Consider the following 12234-nt stretch of genomic DNA (forward strand, 5'->3'; position numbering starts at 1 on the left):
ATATTAACATTGCTGCCAGATAGTCTAATTACCTTCAAAGTGCATCGATGAGTCAGTGACATATTGCGTTTCTATTCCTGTCTTAACAATGCCACTTACCAAACTGGACGTAAGCTAAATTGTCACATAGTATGATAGTATAATTTTCTTCCAAGATACTACGACATTCAGTGACATCCCAGCCAGCATGCCCAGTTGGGGCCCAATTGGGTTTCACTCGGTTGAATTGGGCCTGGTTGGGCCAGGGCCAGCCCACTCGGTGCCCATTCGGGCACAATACAGTTTGGCCCTTCTGGTTAACATACTTCAAAACATTATTGAGATGTTCAACACATACTTGTTTTTTGCTTTGGAAAGCTTAGGTAGGTTCTTCCTTAGGCCACCAATCCTTGACAACAGTTAATTCATTAACGTAGTGGCCCAATTGGGACAGACTCGGTTTTTGATCAGATTGGCCCTCATGTATGGCCCGCTTCGGGCCCATTCGGGAGCAAGACGGCTTCACCAGGGGCTTTCTGTGACTGTTTCGAGTGGGGGGGGGGTGGGACGGACCCAAATTTACCAACCAAAATTGATTGTTAGCAATCTCGCTCGAAAAAATGAGGTTAGTCTGCGAAAAATATGTTAAATTGGTAAGATTGTTAGCCGAAAAAACTGACAAGAAAAGAAAAAGAAAATAAAGAAGGTCATCAGTATATTTGATTTTACCGACGAACTCACGAACACCCCACACCCCCCCCCCCCCCCGTACGGTACGCCCCTGGGTTTCACTCTTTCGGCTGACCTAATTCAATGTACATATCTCATTTCCACACTGCACTATCGTTATGACAAAGCCAACTGGCAACACTGATTCCCGAATTAGGCGCGTTTTTTTGCCACCAATACGTATCGCGCTCCATATGCCCTCACGTTATCATTCTACGGCAATAAAGCTAAAGAAATGACCGAGAACGCTTTCCGAAATCCGATATGATTCAACGAAATCCATCGAAATAATTCAATTCATAATTGATAATTCAATCATTCACTCGAAAGGAGTTGGTACTCGGTGAGTATTTTGGAACAATTTTTTTTCTGTGAGGGTGTGACTCATTTGGGTGAATTTGTAGCAAGTTTTATTTCCTTGCACCCTTATCTCCGGAAGTGTAAACTTTCTGTGACGGGTTTCCTCGTTTGGAAAATACGCTAAGGGACTCACCAGAGGAATACATGCGTCAGCTTAGCTTGGGACCTCCGCGACATGTGGATTATTACTATTACGAGTACCAGCTGACCTTTATTAATATACTTAATTACAGCTCTACACGCATATATTTACCTCGGGAACTTCAACCCTTTTTATCTATATTTGTTCGGACATTGCCCGCTCGTGTAATTTACTGCTCCGGGAGCTCTTGGCCTAACGATCACCTCCTGTCCGCGTCGCAGGTGATTATTGTTTATCAGCGTTGCCTAGGGTGGTTGCTGTTCATAGGATGGTAAGCCTAGGCGCCCTATAGTCTACTACTACTTCGCGCCACCTTCTGGAAGTTCCAACCACGGCTTGGCGTAAAGATTCTCATGCCACCGTTCTAAGCTTGGACTGAGCGACGGTGCACTGTGTGTTTTTTCGTTTTTTCGTGTATTGGAGGACCGACCACTTTTCATTTAATTTTACTAGACGGACTGATCCAAATTATTAGATCAGAGGTGTGTTTTACAATACCCTTAATCTAGTATAAGTTATAGCAGTATCAGGCAACTAGCCTAGACCTAATGGCATGTCATTTCGTGTATTACTCGCGACAGCCTATCCTTACGGTCTACATAGACTTAGACTTTTACAGTTGCAGAGCAATCGCGGTTGGTGTATTACTTGTCTTCATTATAAACTTTTCATAGATAAGTCTCCTTGTTCGTTTTCCAATACACCTGTCTCGTAGTGGATCACCAGCATTAATTTTCTGTTTGTAACCGATTCAACGGCATATTCTTTCGATCACTATCGTAGGCCTGAAGGACCTGTACGTAGCATAGACTTTGTAATTAGAAGAGGAGCCACTGTTGCAGACTTGCTTCTGTATACCATAGATAAGCTACGTCGCTTTCCTACCAACGACTGGGTTATTCTTCGCTGTGCTGCAGGCATTTAACAACCTTACGGAATTCGCCAGCAATTCTTCAGGTCACAGTTCTCCGTCGATCTCCAGTTACTGCTCCTTGGCTAATCTCACGTCTCCAACATTTTAAGGACGCTGTTCAACGAGAGCACCCACCCATTTATTGTTGCCTTTATTACTATTCCTACAGCCTCCTTTGTTAAGTTCCGGGAAAGTAGGCAGCTGTTTTCGCCAATACTCACTACTGAACAACTCAAGGCCTGTCAACACGATCTCGACCATCAATTGGACGCAGTCAACCTATTCATCCGTTGTTTCAATCATCAACCGCAAGACAATTTCAACATTTGTAAATATGTATTTTTCATGTTCAAACTCTTTTTAGATTTTTGTAGATTAAAGGGGGCATTTATTCAAACTGTAGTTCACCTATCTGATACTTAGAGCATTGAAAATCATATAGGTAGCCCTGTTTCCATATTCATAGCATGTTCAGTTACCAAGATATGACTGTTTGCAGTTTGTTATTTAATAGGAGTAGAATTGCCACACCATATTTTTCATGTCAATACCTGGCTATTACTAAAAGTATTATATTTCCCGTTGAAATATATACGCATGTTTCCACACGTTCCTTACATGTGAAATAAATAATATTGTGTAAAAATCATCTAAATCCCAAGTGCTGACATAACATGTTAACATTTTAACTGATGTCATCAAATATTAGTGTTGCCGTTCTATTTTATTTGTTAGGAATTTTCCAAATGCTCATATTCTGTCGCACTCAATTTTTCCAACTGTCGCACTCTAATTTTCACATATTCTTGTAATTTGTGAGTGTCATAAAATTTTCGGTCAAAATTGACCTTTAATCAGTCATATTTACCACGTTTTCCTTGTCATATTGAGAAATTGTATCTCGCGATCCTTATACTCCACCATACAAAACTTTGTATGATTGTGAATATTCTAAAAGAAATGCCTAGAACTACTGTACAACGTTCAGCTTCAATTCGGTTAATTTATGTATTAATTTTGCTATTAGGAGGGTTGACCCTGTTCACTAGCTTACATTGGCTCAATGGTATATACAATTGAAACACTCAATGCTAATCTATGGAAGCTTAAAAGTGCCATCAACATAAGAAAAACTTTGCCCCATAAATTGACATTTTTCAGTAAATTGTTTAGATAGCAAAATAAAATCTTATCAAATATCATAAATGTTGGATTGCTCAGTTGCTTTAACTGAGCAATTGAAACATTTTCTGAAAAATGTTTAATTGAAAACTAATCATATCTCGTCAATTGCACATTTTTCTGCAAAATGTTTAATGACAACTTATCATATCTCGTCAATTGGAAATTTTGCTGCAAAATGTTCAATTGTTCACTTCATTCCATCTGAGCAATTGAAACATTTCCTGCACAATGTTTAATTGACAACTTATGGTATCTCATCAACTCAACATAAACATTTTTCTGCAAAATGTTTAATTGTTCATTTCATTCCAAATTCTCAGCTGGAATGAAGTGAAAAATTGAAATTGTTTCATGTGAGTGATAAATAGCCCCCCCCCCCTAGGAAAATAATATTAAGCGTGTTAGTAAAAAGCACTGTATTTTTTGGTAATTCACTATGTCGTCGAATATAATTTGTTGAAAAAAAAGTTTTCCCCTTTGTTACATTAACATAGGGTTTGTAGTCAGTAGTCTATGTAGCCTTCAAGCAGATAACTATACTCAGTTGCTTACTGTGCAGTGAGGGCCAGTGGTACAGATGTATCGAAAAATAATTCCGCATAATTCCACATGGTCATGTTGATGAGTAGTACGGGGGGGGGGGGTACAAGGCAGCAGTTGGAATTTTCTGGCTCCAAAATCCATCCAGTTGGAATTTCAGCCACTACACCCCCCCCCCCCCCCCAATCATCAGGCCTTAGCTATGTCCCTGTAGAGATGGGATGAATAGCTACTGGTATGATTTTTAAAGCTCTATAACATACATAAATCACATTTTGAGTACACTTGCCCTTTAATGTGAATTTTTATGCTTAGTACTAAACCATTCCATTCTTTTTCATTGTGTCGTATCTACATTAAACGATTATACACCTTAATTTTTGCTCATCAATGTTCTTTATTCTAGAGTACATCCAACCATTTATATTTTTGTGTTTTCCAGATTTACTATAGTAATATTTTTTATTACCTATGTCATTATCTTGTCATAAAACATAGAAGATGTTTATTCTCACCTTGCCAGAAAAAGTAAAAGTTCAGCTCTCGGTCACGATTTTAAATGAGTTCATGTTTTTATGATTCCATTTGATCTAGAGGATACATACTGTTGGCCCTGAGCAACATTCGCATTGCATTTGCAATGCAAAAGTATGTGCAATATATAGCATCTTGCCCTCATCGTTAACATTTGCAGGGTTTGCCTGGACATTCTATTATTTCTCCAAATGCTAAAATGTTCCCTCCAGTTAGGATGCATATAGTTTCAGTTCTGAGAGTTTCATATTTTTTCTTTAAAATGAAATGTAATTATGGAGTTTGTGAATTATTGTTTAGTTTTCATCGTTGTCTTCTTGAAAAATATATTTCAATGAATGTAGACATGAATACATTTGTTTTTATTTGGATTTGTTTCTGAGTCAATTAATCTCTGCTGTACCACGACAGTACATGAACGGTTCAAGTGTTATTGATTCAACAACCTACTATAATATGTGGGTAACAAGTGCAACCAAGCTATATCCAGCTCTTCTCTCGTCCTTTGGATGATGGGGCGACTACACTTTCACGCTGAGACAAACTTATGACTTCTACAAACACTTTCTGCATGCTCCCAGGGCTGTTATTTTACGTCCCCATCCCATGGTCGTGATTGAAACTTGGCCTTCAGCCACTTTCCCGAATGCTGAGAGGTGGTAAACCTGTAGATAACTGAACTATTTTAAGGGACACAGTGAAACAGCTGGGCTTAAAATTTGGACCACACAGTTGGCCCAGTTGGGCCCAGTGTGGGTTTCACTTGGGTCAAGCTCAGTCAACTGGGCCCGAAATGGGTCTCATTTGGGCCCCATGCAGTTAGCCTGATTGGGCACAGTATGGGTTCTCTGTGGGCCAAAACGATTGGGGCCCAGAATGGGTCCCAGGTGGGCCCCATAAAGCTGGCCCGGTTGGTCCCCGTATGGGATTGGTTTGGGCCCCAATCAGTCTCGCCCAACTGGGACCAGTTTGGGCCACTCGTGGACCCCAATCTGTTTGGCCCAATTGGGCCCTGTGTGGAACGGAATGACAGAACTGAATGGGCCCCAATTGGGAAGCCCAATTGGGGCCCACTTGGCAGCCCGATTGGGCCCCATTTGGGGCCCAATTATGATTGCTGGCTGGGATATTGCAAATATCCAAATCCTGTCTTACAACAAGGCCATATACCAAACTGGACGTTTGTATAGCTGCCATGCAGTACAAAAGGGTAATGTTCTTTCACAATGCAACAAGGAGTCAGTTACATATTACATGTATCCAAATCCTGTCTTACAGCAAGGCCACTTACCAAACTGGACGTTTGCATAGCTGTCCGATAGTTCAAACGGATAATTTCCTTCCACATTGCAACCGAGATTCAGTGACATATTGCAGCTTCGAGAATGGATGGTGATTGTTGAGGATGTAGTCCAAGTATCCGATGAGTTATCATACTGGATCTTGGTTGTTGTATTTGTAACATGAGTCATATTAATTGCATCAAATGTGAAATTCACTAAAGGCCGACTTCCAGAAACACTGCAAGTTATAGTATCTGTATTCTTGATTACACATTTTCTACAATCGAAACATTCTCCGATCTGTGGACACGACCGTTTCGGTGCAACTGAAAACAAAGCATCAGCAGCAATTCAACTTAGTTCAAATAGTCATAATACGCTTTAGATCAACAGCCATAATCACATCTGCAGTGCAACAGGGAATATCATTAATTTATTTACGATTTTAAAGCCATAATCTACAAACATGCGAAAGCTTTTATAAAATGCAATTTAAGTTCGATAACTATAGCGAATAATGATTGTGAACCGCTAAGAGACAGACAGACGTGATAAGAGTTGAATTTCGACGATGTTACAAGGAAAACGTGGTGAGTGTAAATCACGTCCCGATAGCATCGTTACCACAAGTTTAATTTCGCGTACATCCAGATGTGTTAACGGATTGTAAATATTCAAATCAGCTAGATATTTCTTCCTGGTGGAGAAAAATAGAAGTGAATAAAGCCATTTCGTTGGTTTACCTGTAACAATAACTAATCCTACAAAATTGTTTCATTACTTTTCACAAATGATGGGAATCTTGTCCCAGTTTATTTACTTACTCGGTTGCTGCAAAGTGACTATTGCTTCTTCGATTGGCCTTCCAAGAAGAACATGAATAATTTTGTATTGATCGAAGTCACTCTTTGTTACTTCGTTGATAATCAAAGCTCCGGTCTCAGAAATATCATAAAGTTTTCTGCCCCCCTCAGAAAATCTTTTCCGTCCGTTTTCAAGTTTCACAATGGGAAAATCAAATGCCGTCTTCCCACTATACCAGAAAACATCACCAATGTCACTCAAGTTACAGTTGATGGAAGCTCGTTCACCCAATTCAGCATATACTTTCTCATAACAAGGAAGTACGGTACCTGAGTACGAAATAATAACAGGAATAGAAATGGATTTCTAGGTAACCTTTTAGAGATAGAACGAGGAGCATCACGTGGTGGTCTCTTTATTTGTTGAAGGATAACATCACTGGACAGTAATATACATACAAAGAAGTAAACAAAAATAATGTTTTTAGTATACACATTGTTTCTTTGTAAAGCTGAATATATTACCTATTAACCGAGTAATTAAACATATATTTATATACACATATATACATAGATATATATATATATATATATATATATATATATATATATATATATATATGAATATGTGTATAAAATGTGTATGAGTATGTGTATATGAATATGTGTATAAGTATGTGCGTGTGTGCTTACATTTGAATTACGACCTTTCTTAACGGTTTCGAACCTCTGGACATACAATTCGCTTCCATAGCCCACTTGGTTAGGGTGTCCGCATATAAAGTAGGAGGCCCGGGTTTAATTCCCGGAGGAAGCTGGAACTCACTACAATTTGAAAATTATATATATATTCATTTCTTGTTGTCTTGTATTTCCATTTCATTTAACTAAGTCTGTTCAAAGTATCTCTTTCGAGATTCGGATTTAGGAATCACAAGTGACTGCGAGTTGATAAACATCATGTTTGTCCTCTAGAATAAGGCAAAATATGTCTCCAAGCAGAATTGGCATTCTTTGATACAGATGGCAATTCCTTATTCCTTACCGACTCCGAATTTTTGGACATACAATGAGCTTCAATAGCACAGTTTGTTGGGGTGTCCGCATATAAAACTTGATGCCCGGGTTCGACTCCGATGGAGGCAAGCAGCGTTTTTACTGTTCTGGGTTTCCCAACTCACTACAATTTCAATAATATATCATAGCGGAACCTCTTAGACAAACATTTAAATACTTACCCGCAATAAAAGGTGAGGATACCATGAAAAGCACAAGAATCTTCAAAACTTCCATTTTGATTTGTTTTCTTTTTATGTACGGTTAACGTTAAGTCCTTATCTGAAAAAGAATTATTTAATATGTATATATATATATATATATATATATATATATATATATATATATATATATATATATATATATATATATATATATATATATATATATATATACGGGGATTTTGTTTTATATTTATATTAACAAATCATGTTTCCAAGAAACAAACACCAGCAAGATATCTTACTGTAGCTTGGACGCTGCTCTATGTTACACAAAAATAGAAACATGTATAGTCTTGTTTTTACAAGGACTTGCAGAACAATACGGCGGCAAGTTCTTTCTCAATGTAAATAATATTTGGAATATTTCCTAAGCTAAAAATATCACCACAGTTTCGGGTAGAGTAATTGTTATACTAATGGCATGATATAAGTTTGTACAATCCGTCACAAGGTATACAGGTATGAATGAGATATACGTCCACCCGGTCTAGGCCAGTGTTTGTAAAATGTGTGGCTAATTAAACTATTACAATTGTACAAAGATAATGGAAATTGGAAGAAAATTTAAGGTGTTGCACCTTCACTGATTGGTAAACTTCTTTACATATCGAAAAGACACCAGAGAGGATAGTCTTAAATACTTCCACATACTTTTGTCTTGTCTTTTCAATTATTGATACCATCTGATCCCAAACTATATAAACAATGCAATTCAGAAAATGGCAATTGGAAGGAAAGGTCTTTCTAGATCACTGATTGGTGTATTTCTTGATGGATCGGAAATATAGCATCGAGGACAGCCTTTAAAGCGTTCCACATAACTTCGTATTGAATTTTAATTCTTAATATTATCTCATCCCAAATGATTTATAAAGCATAAATAAATAGCAAAGTTTCACTTCCATTATTGAAGAAAGAACGCGACAAATACATTGAGAATTACTGATAATCAAAATATATCATAAGAGTAACAGTAGCATGATGAAACATATATCAAAATATTCTTGGGAATTTCTGATTCTACGCCTTCTTTGTAAGTGATTAATACTAATATCACGAGTATCGTTAGACGGCGAAGTTTCCAGAAGCCATTAGAATCATTTGTAATCCACTAACTGACGTGTGAATGTAGGAACGGGATGGGGGTCGGGGGGGGGGCCTGGTGGAAATTCCAGTTGAAATTTTGAACTGGGTTCAACTGGAATTTTCTATACGGAAATTGGCCCAAATTTGAACTAGGTTGAAATGGGTGAACTGGGTCCAACTGGTTCAACTATGTTTCACTGGGTCCAACTGGTTCAAGTTCAACTATGTTTTACTGGGTCCAACTGGTTCAACTATGTTTTACTGGGTCCAACTGGTTCAACTATGTTTTACTGGGTCCAACTGGTTCAACTATGTTTTACTGGGTCAACTATGTTTTACTGGGTCCAACTGGTTCAACTATATTTTACTGGGTCAACTATGTTTTACTGGGTTAAACTGGGTGAACTATGTTTTACTGCTTTTATTTTTAAATAGTTTAAACTGGGATTCTCAACTGGTGTTATCTACACAATATAACACCACACTATAAGAAGTTTTCATTATTTTTACAGTAGATCTATACTGTATGTGTTAGGGTGTTAGCCACTGAAAATAAATGTTTGTTGTTGATCAGAGAACTCTGCGTTTGGTGTGATGACCAAATACAGAGCAAGACACATAAAAAAATGGAGAACTCAACTGGATTGGATCAAAAGAAATTATAATTATGAATAACAAACAAAGTACAGTTGATCTTGGATCTATCAAAGAATTAAATGAAATAACTTACAGTGGTGAGGTGCGCACCCAAAATATAAAGAAATACACTTAATTTAAAAGTATGTTCTGGTGATTTGGCCTGCTGGTGATATCAAGTATTCTACGACCTCAGATCTTCCACGACATCAGATATTCTACAACATCAGTATAGTTGATCCCCAATAAATGGTATGTCCGATCCCAACAAAATACAGTAGTATCCTTTAATTTATATGAAATATTGTCCAGGGTATCCTTTCAGTAAAATAATGTCAATATCCTTTGTACATAGTAAAATAAGGTCCTTCATAAGTGATGGTGTCCCAGAATATCCTTTATGTAAAATAATATCCTTTATAGTAAATAGTATCCTTTAAAATAAATAGTGTCCCAGACTATCATTTGAGTATCACAAATTCCATAAAATAATAAGGTCTACAGTAACTTGAACTATGTAAATTAAGGTTTAAAACAAACTATCTAGCTATTAAACTATCTCTTCTTTTACAACTGCCTTGCTCAGATACTCATAGCCAACTGCCTAACTACCTATACCCTCACAAAACTCCTTTGTTTCTAAAATATATACACACAGACCCCATTTCCTGTGAGGGCTAATTTCGAGGAAGAACAAGATAGTTGCCTAGCAACCCAGAAGAAAGAGAATTGTTAATCAACCCTTTTGCTGGCACACGACAACATACAAATATACTGTACAAATGTATAGCCCTCTGTACAGTGAACACTGCACTAATAAACAAGTAAAACTATGGTACAAAACAAAACTTTATGTAAGAGCTGACCATCTTACACTGCACTAATGAAGCCTCACTTAAAATTAGATTGATATTTTAATCATATGTCCATAATGTTCAGTTTAGGGCATCCTCACATTTGTAGCATATACGTGTATGCTGTATACTTCACTAATGACTTTTGCAAAGTATGACGCTTCATGTTTGAAACAACAATCAAGGCAATTGCGTTAATTTTGAAATATCTGTGAGCTTCTTTTGTTTGTGACACCTTAAGAAGTTGCCATTATGTTCGCTAGTTGACAAAAGCTTTCCTAAAATCATGCGGCTAAATATAGTGTTAACTTGAGTATAACTACTGTAGGTTAGGCCCCTATAAAGTATAAGCTAGTCAACTAAAACGTTAGAATATGTCTAACGTTAGTAAATGTACCATGCATGTAGTAGTATACCTAGTAGGGAACCGGTTTCTTAGGCCTAGCCTATACTATAGTCCTCGGCCACTATATACAAAGTTTCTGTTCAATTCAAATATTTATGATAAAGAACACGTTTATAATCAATTATAACGTTACAAGTATGTAACAATAATATAAAGATACTGCAAGATCACAAAGGAGGGAATTTAGCCGCGGTAATTATTTGAAATTGTTGGCAAAATCGGTTACAAATGCAATTCTGCGAAGCTTCTGTTGGCGTTTGTGGTTTGCGGATTCGGAATTTATAAATTTAGCCCAACGCAAGACAAATGTCAAAGTTCAAATTTAGTCGGATCATACTATTTAGCACTGGGAAGGCATTTTGCCTACCAATTGTTCAAATCGCCTAACAAAGTATAACATAATTTTTTCAAATTTATTATATAGTAAATATTTCATATCTTTAATCATTGCGGTACAAAAGTTTAATCGTTTAATCATAACTGTGATAAATATGACAAAGATTTATTTTACACCCCTCATAAGTTGGTTAGTTTAGCATATTCAATATATTACGATACGGTTACTGCTTACGAACTTACATTTGATTATTACGCCAAAAATAAAAGCAGTCAACATAGTCCAGACCCAGTTGGGCCAGTGTGAAACCTAGTTCAACCCCAACAGGGAAAGTTCACCAGTAAACATAGTTCAAACCCAGTTGGGCTTGTGCAAACCAGTGAAACCTAGTTAAATCCCAGCTGGGTCAGTTCACCAGCCAATAGTCCAAACCCAGTTGGGCCAGTGCAAAACCAATGAAACCTAGTTCAACCCCAACAGGGCAAGTTCACCAGTCAACATAGTTCAAACCAAGTTGGGCTAGTGCAAAAACCAGTGAAACCTAGTTGAAGCCCAACTGGATCAGTTCAAACATAGTTCAAATTCAGTTTGGCCTGAACAAACCCAGTTGAACATTGTGTAAACCCAGTTGAACCTAGCTCATGTACAGCATAGCCCAGTTGGAACCCAGTAAGACCCAGTTAAACACAGTTAAAAACCAGTTAAACATAGTAGGCCCTAGTAGAACCTAGTTGACTTTTTAACTGGGTTCTACTGGAATTTCTACCAGGGGGGGGGGGGGGTAAGGTGTCTTGCAGTTAGATCAATTGATATCTGCTTAACTTTGGGTAAAACTTGCATAGTTCCCGTAAATTTGCCTAACATTTGCCACCAAATTCAAACAGCTACTTTAAAATGTATTACAATTTTCTAATGAGAACTTATTGTCTTTTTCTTTATTTAAGTTGCATGTACAGGAATTATTTTAGTAAAAAAAAAGGAACAAAAGAGTCCGTTCGGGTTCCAGAGGCGGAGCTACCATTTTTTTACCAGGTGGTCAAGCCCAAGATCAAACATGTACATTTGGTGTATAGACCTTTAGAAAATTTAAAATCTGTCCACTCATGAATGCAATTGCTGCTACACATTTTTCTTGAACTGCTGATATTACAGCAGCAAATTGCGAAT

At 37.4% G+C, this 12234-nt stretch overlaps 1 protein-coding gene across 2 annotated transcripts in view; it reads right to left on the bottom strand.

Moving 5' to 3' along the window:
* Nucleotides 1-12234, bottom strand: part of LOC139963181 (uncharacterized) — a 34323-nt gene that overhangs the window by 12047 nt on the left and 10042 nt on the right. For both annotated transcript variants that reach the window (XM_071963738.1, XM_071963737.1), the window contains exons 2-4: nt 7707-7806; nt 6490-6798; nt 5674-5991 (exon numbers count right to left, since the gene is read on the bottom strand). In XM_071963738.1, coding sequence (XP_071819839.1) covers nt 5674-5991; nt 6490-6798; nt 7707-7761 — 682 coding nt within the window. In that variant the 5' untranslated portion in view covers nt 7762-7806. The remainder of the gene's footprint in view (nt 1-5673; nt 5992-6489; nt 6799-7706; nt 7807-12234) is intronic.

Source organism: Apostichopus japonicus, chromosome 21, assembly GCF_037975245.1.
Source record: "Apostichopus japonicus isolate 1M-3 chromosome 21, ASM3797524v1, whole genome shotgun sequence".
Lineage (NCBI taxonomy): Eukaryota > Metazoa > Echinodermata > Holothuroidea > Aspidochirotida > Stichopodidae > Apostichopus > Apostichopus japonicus.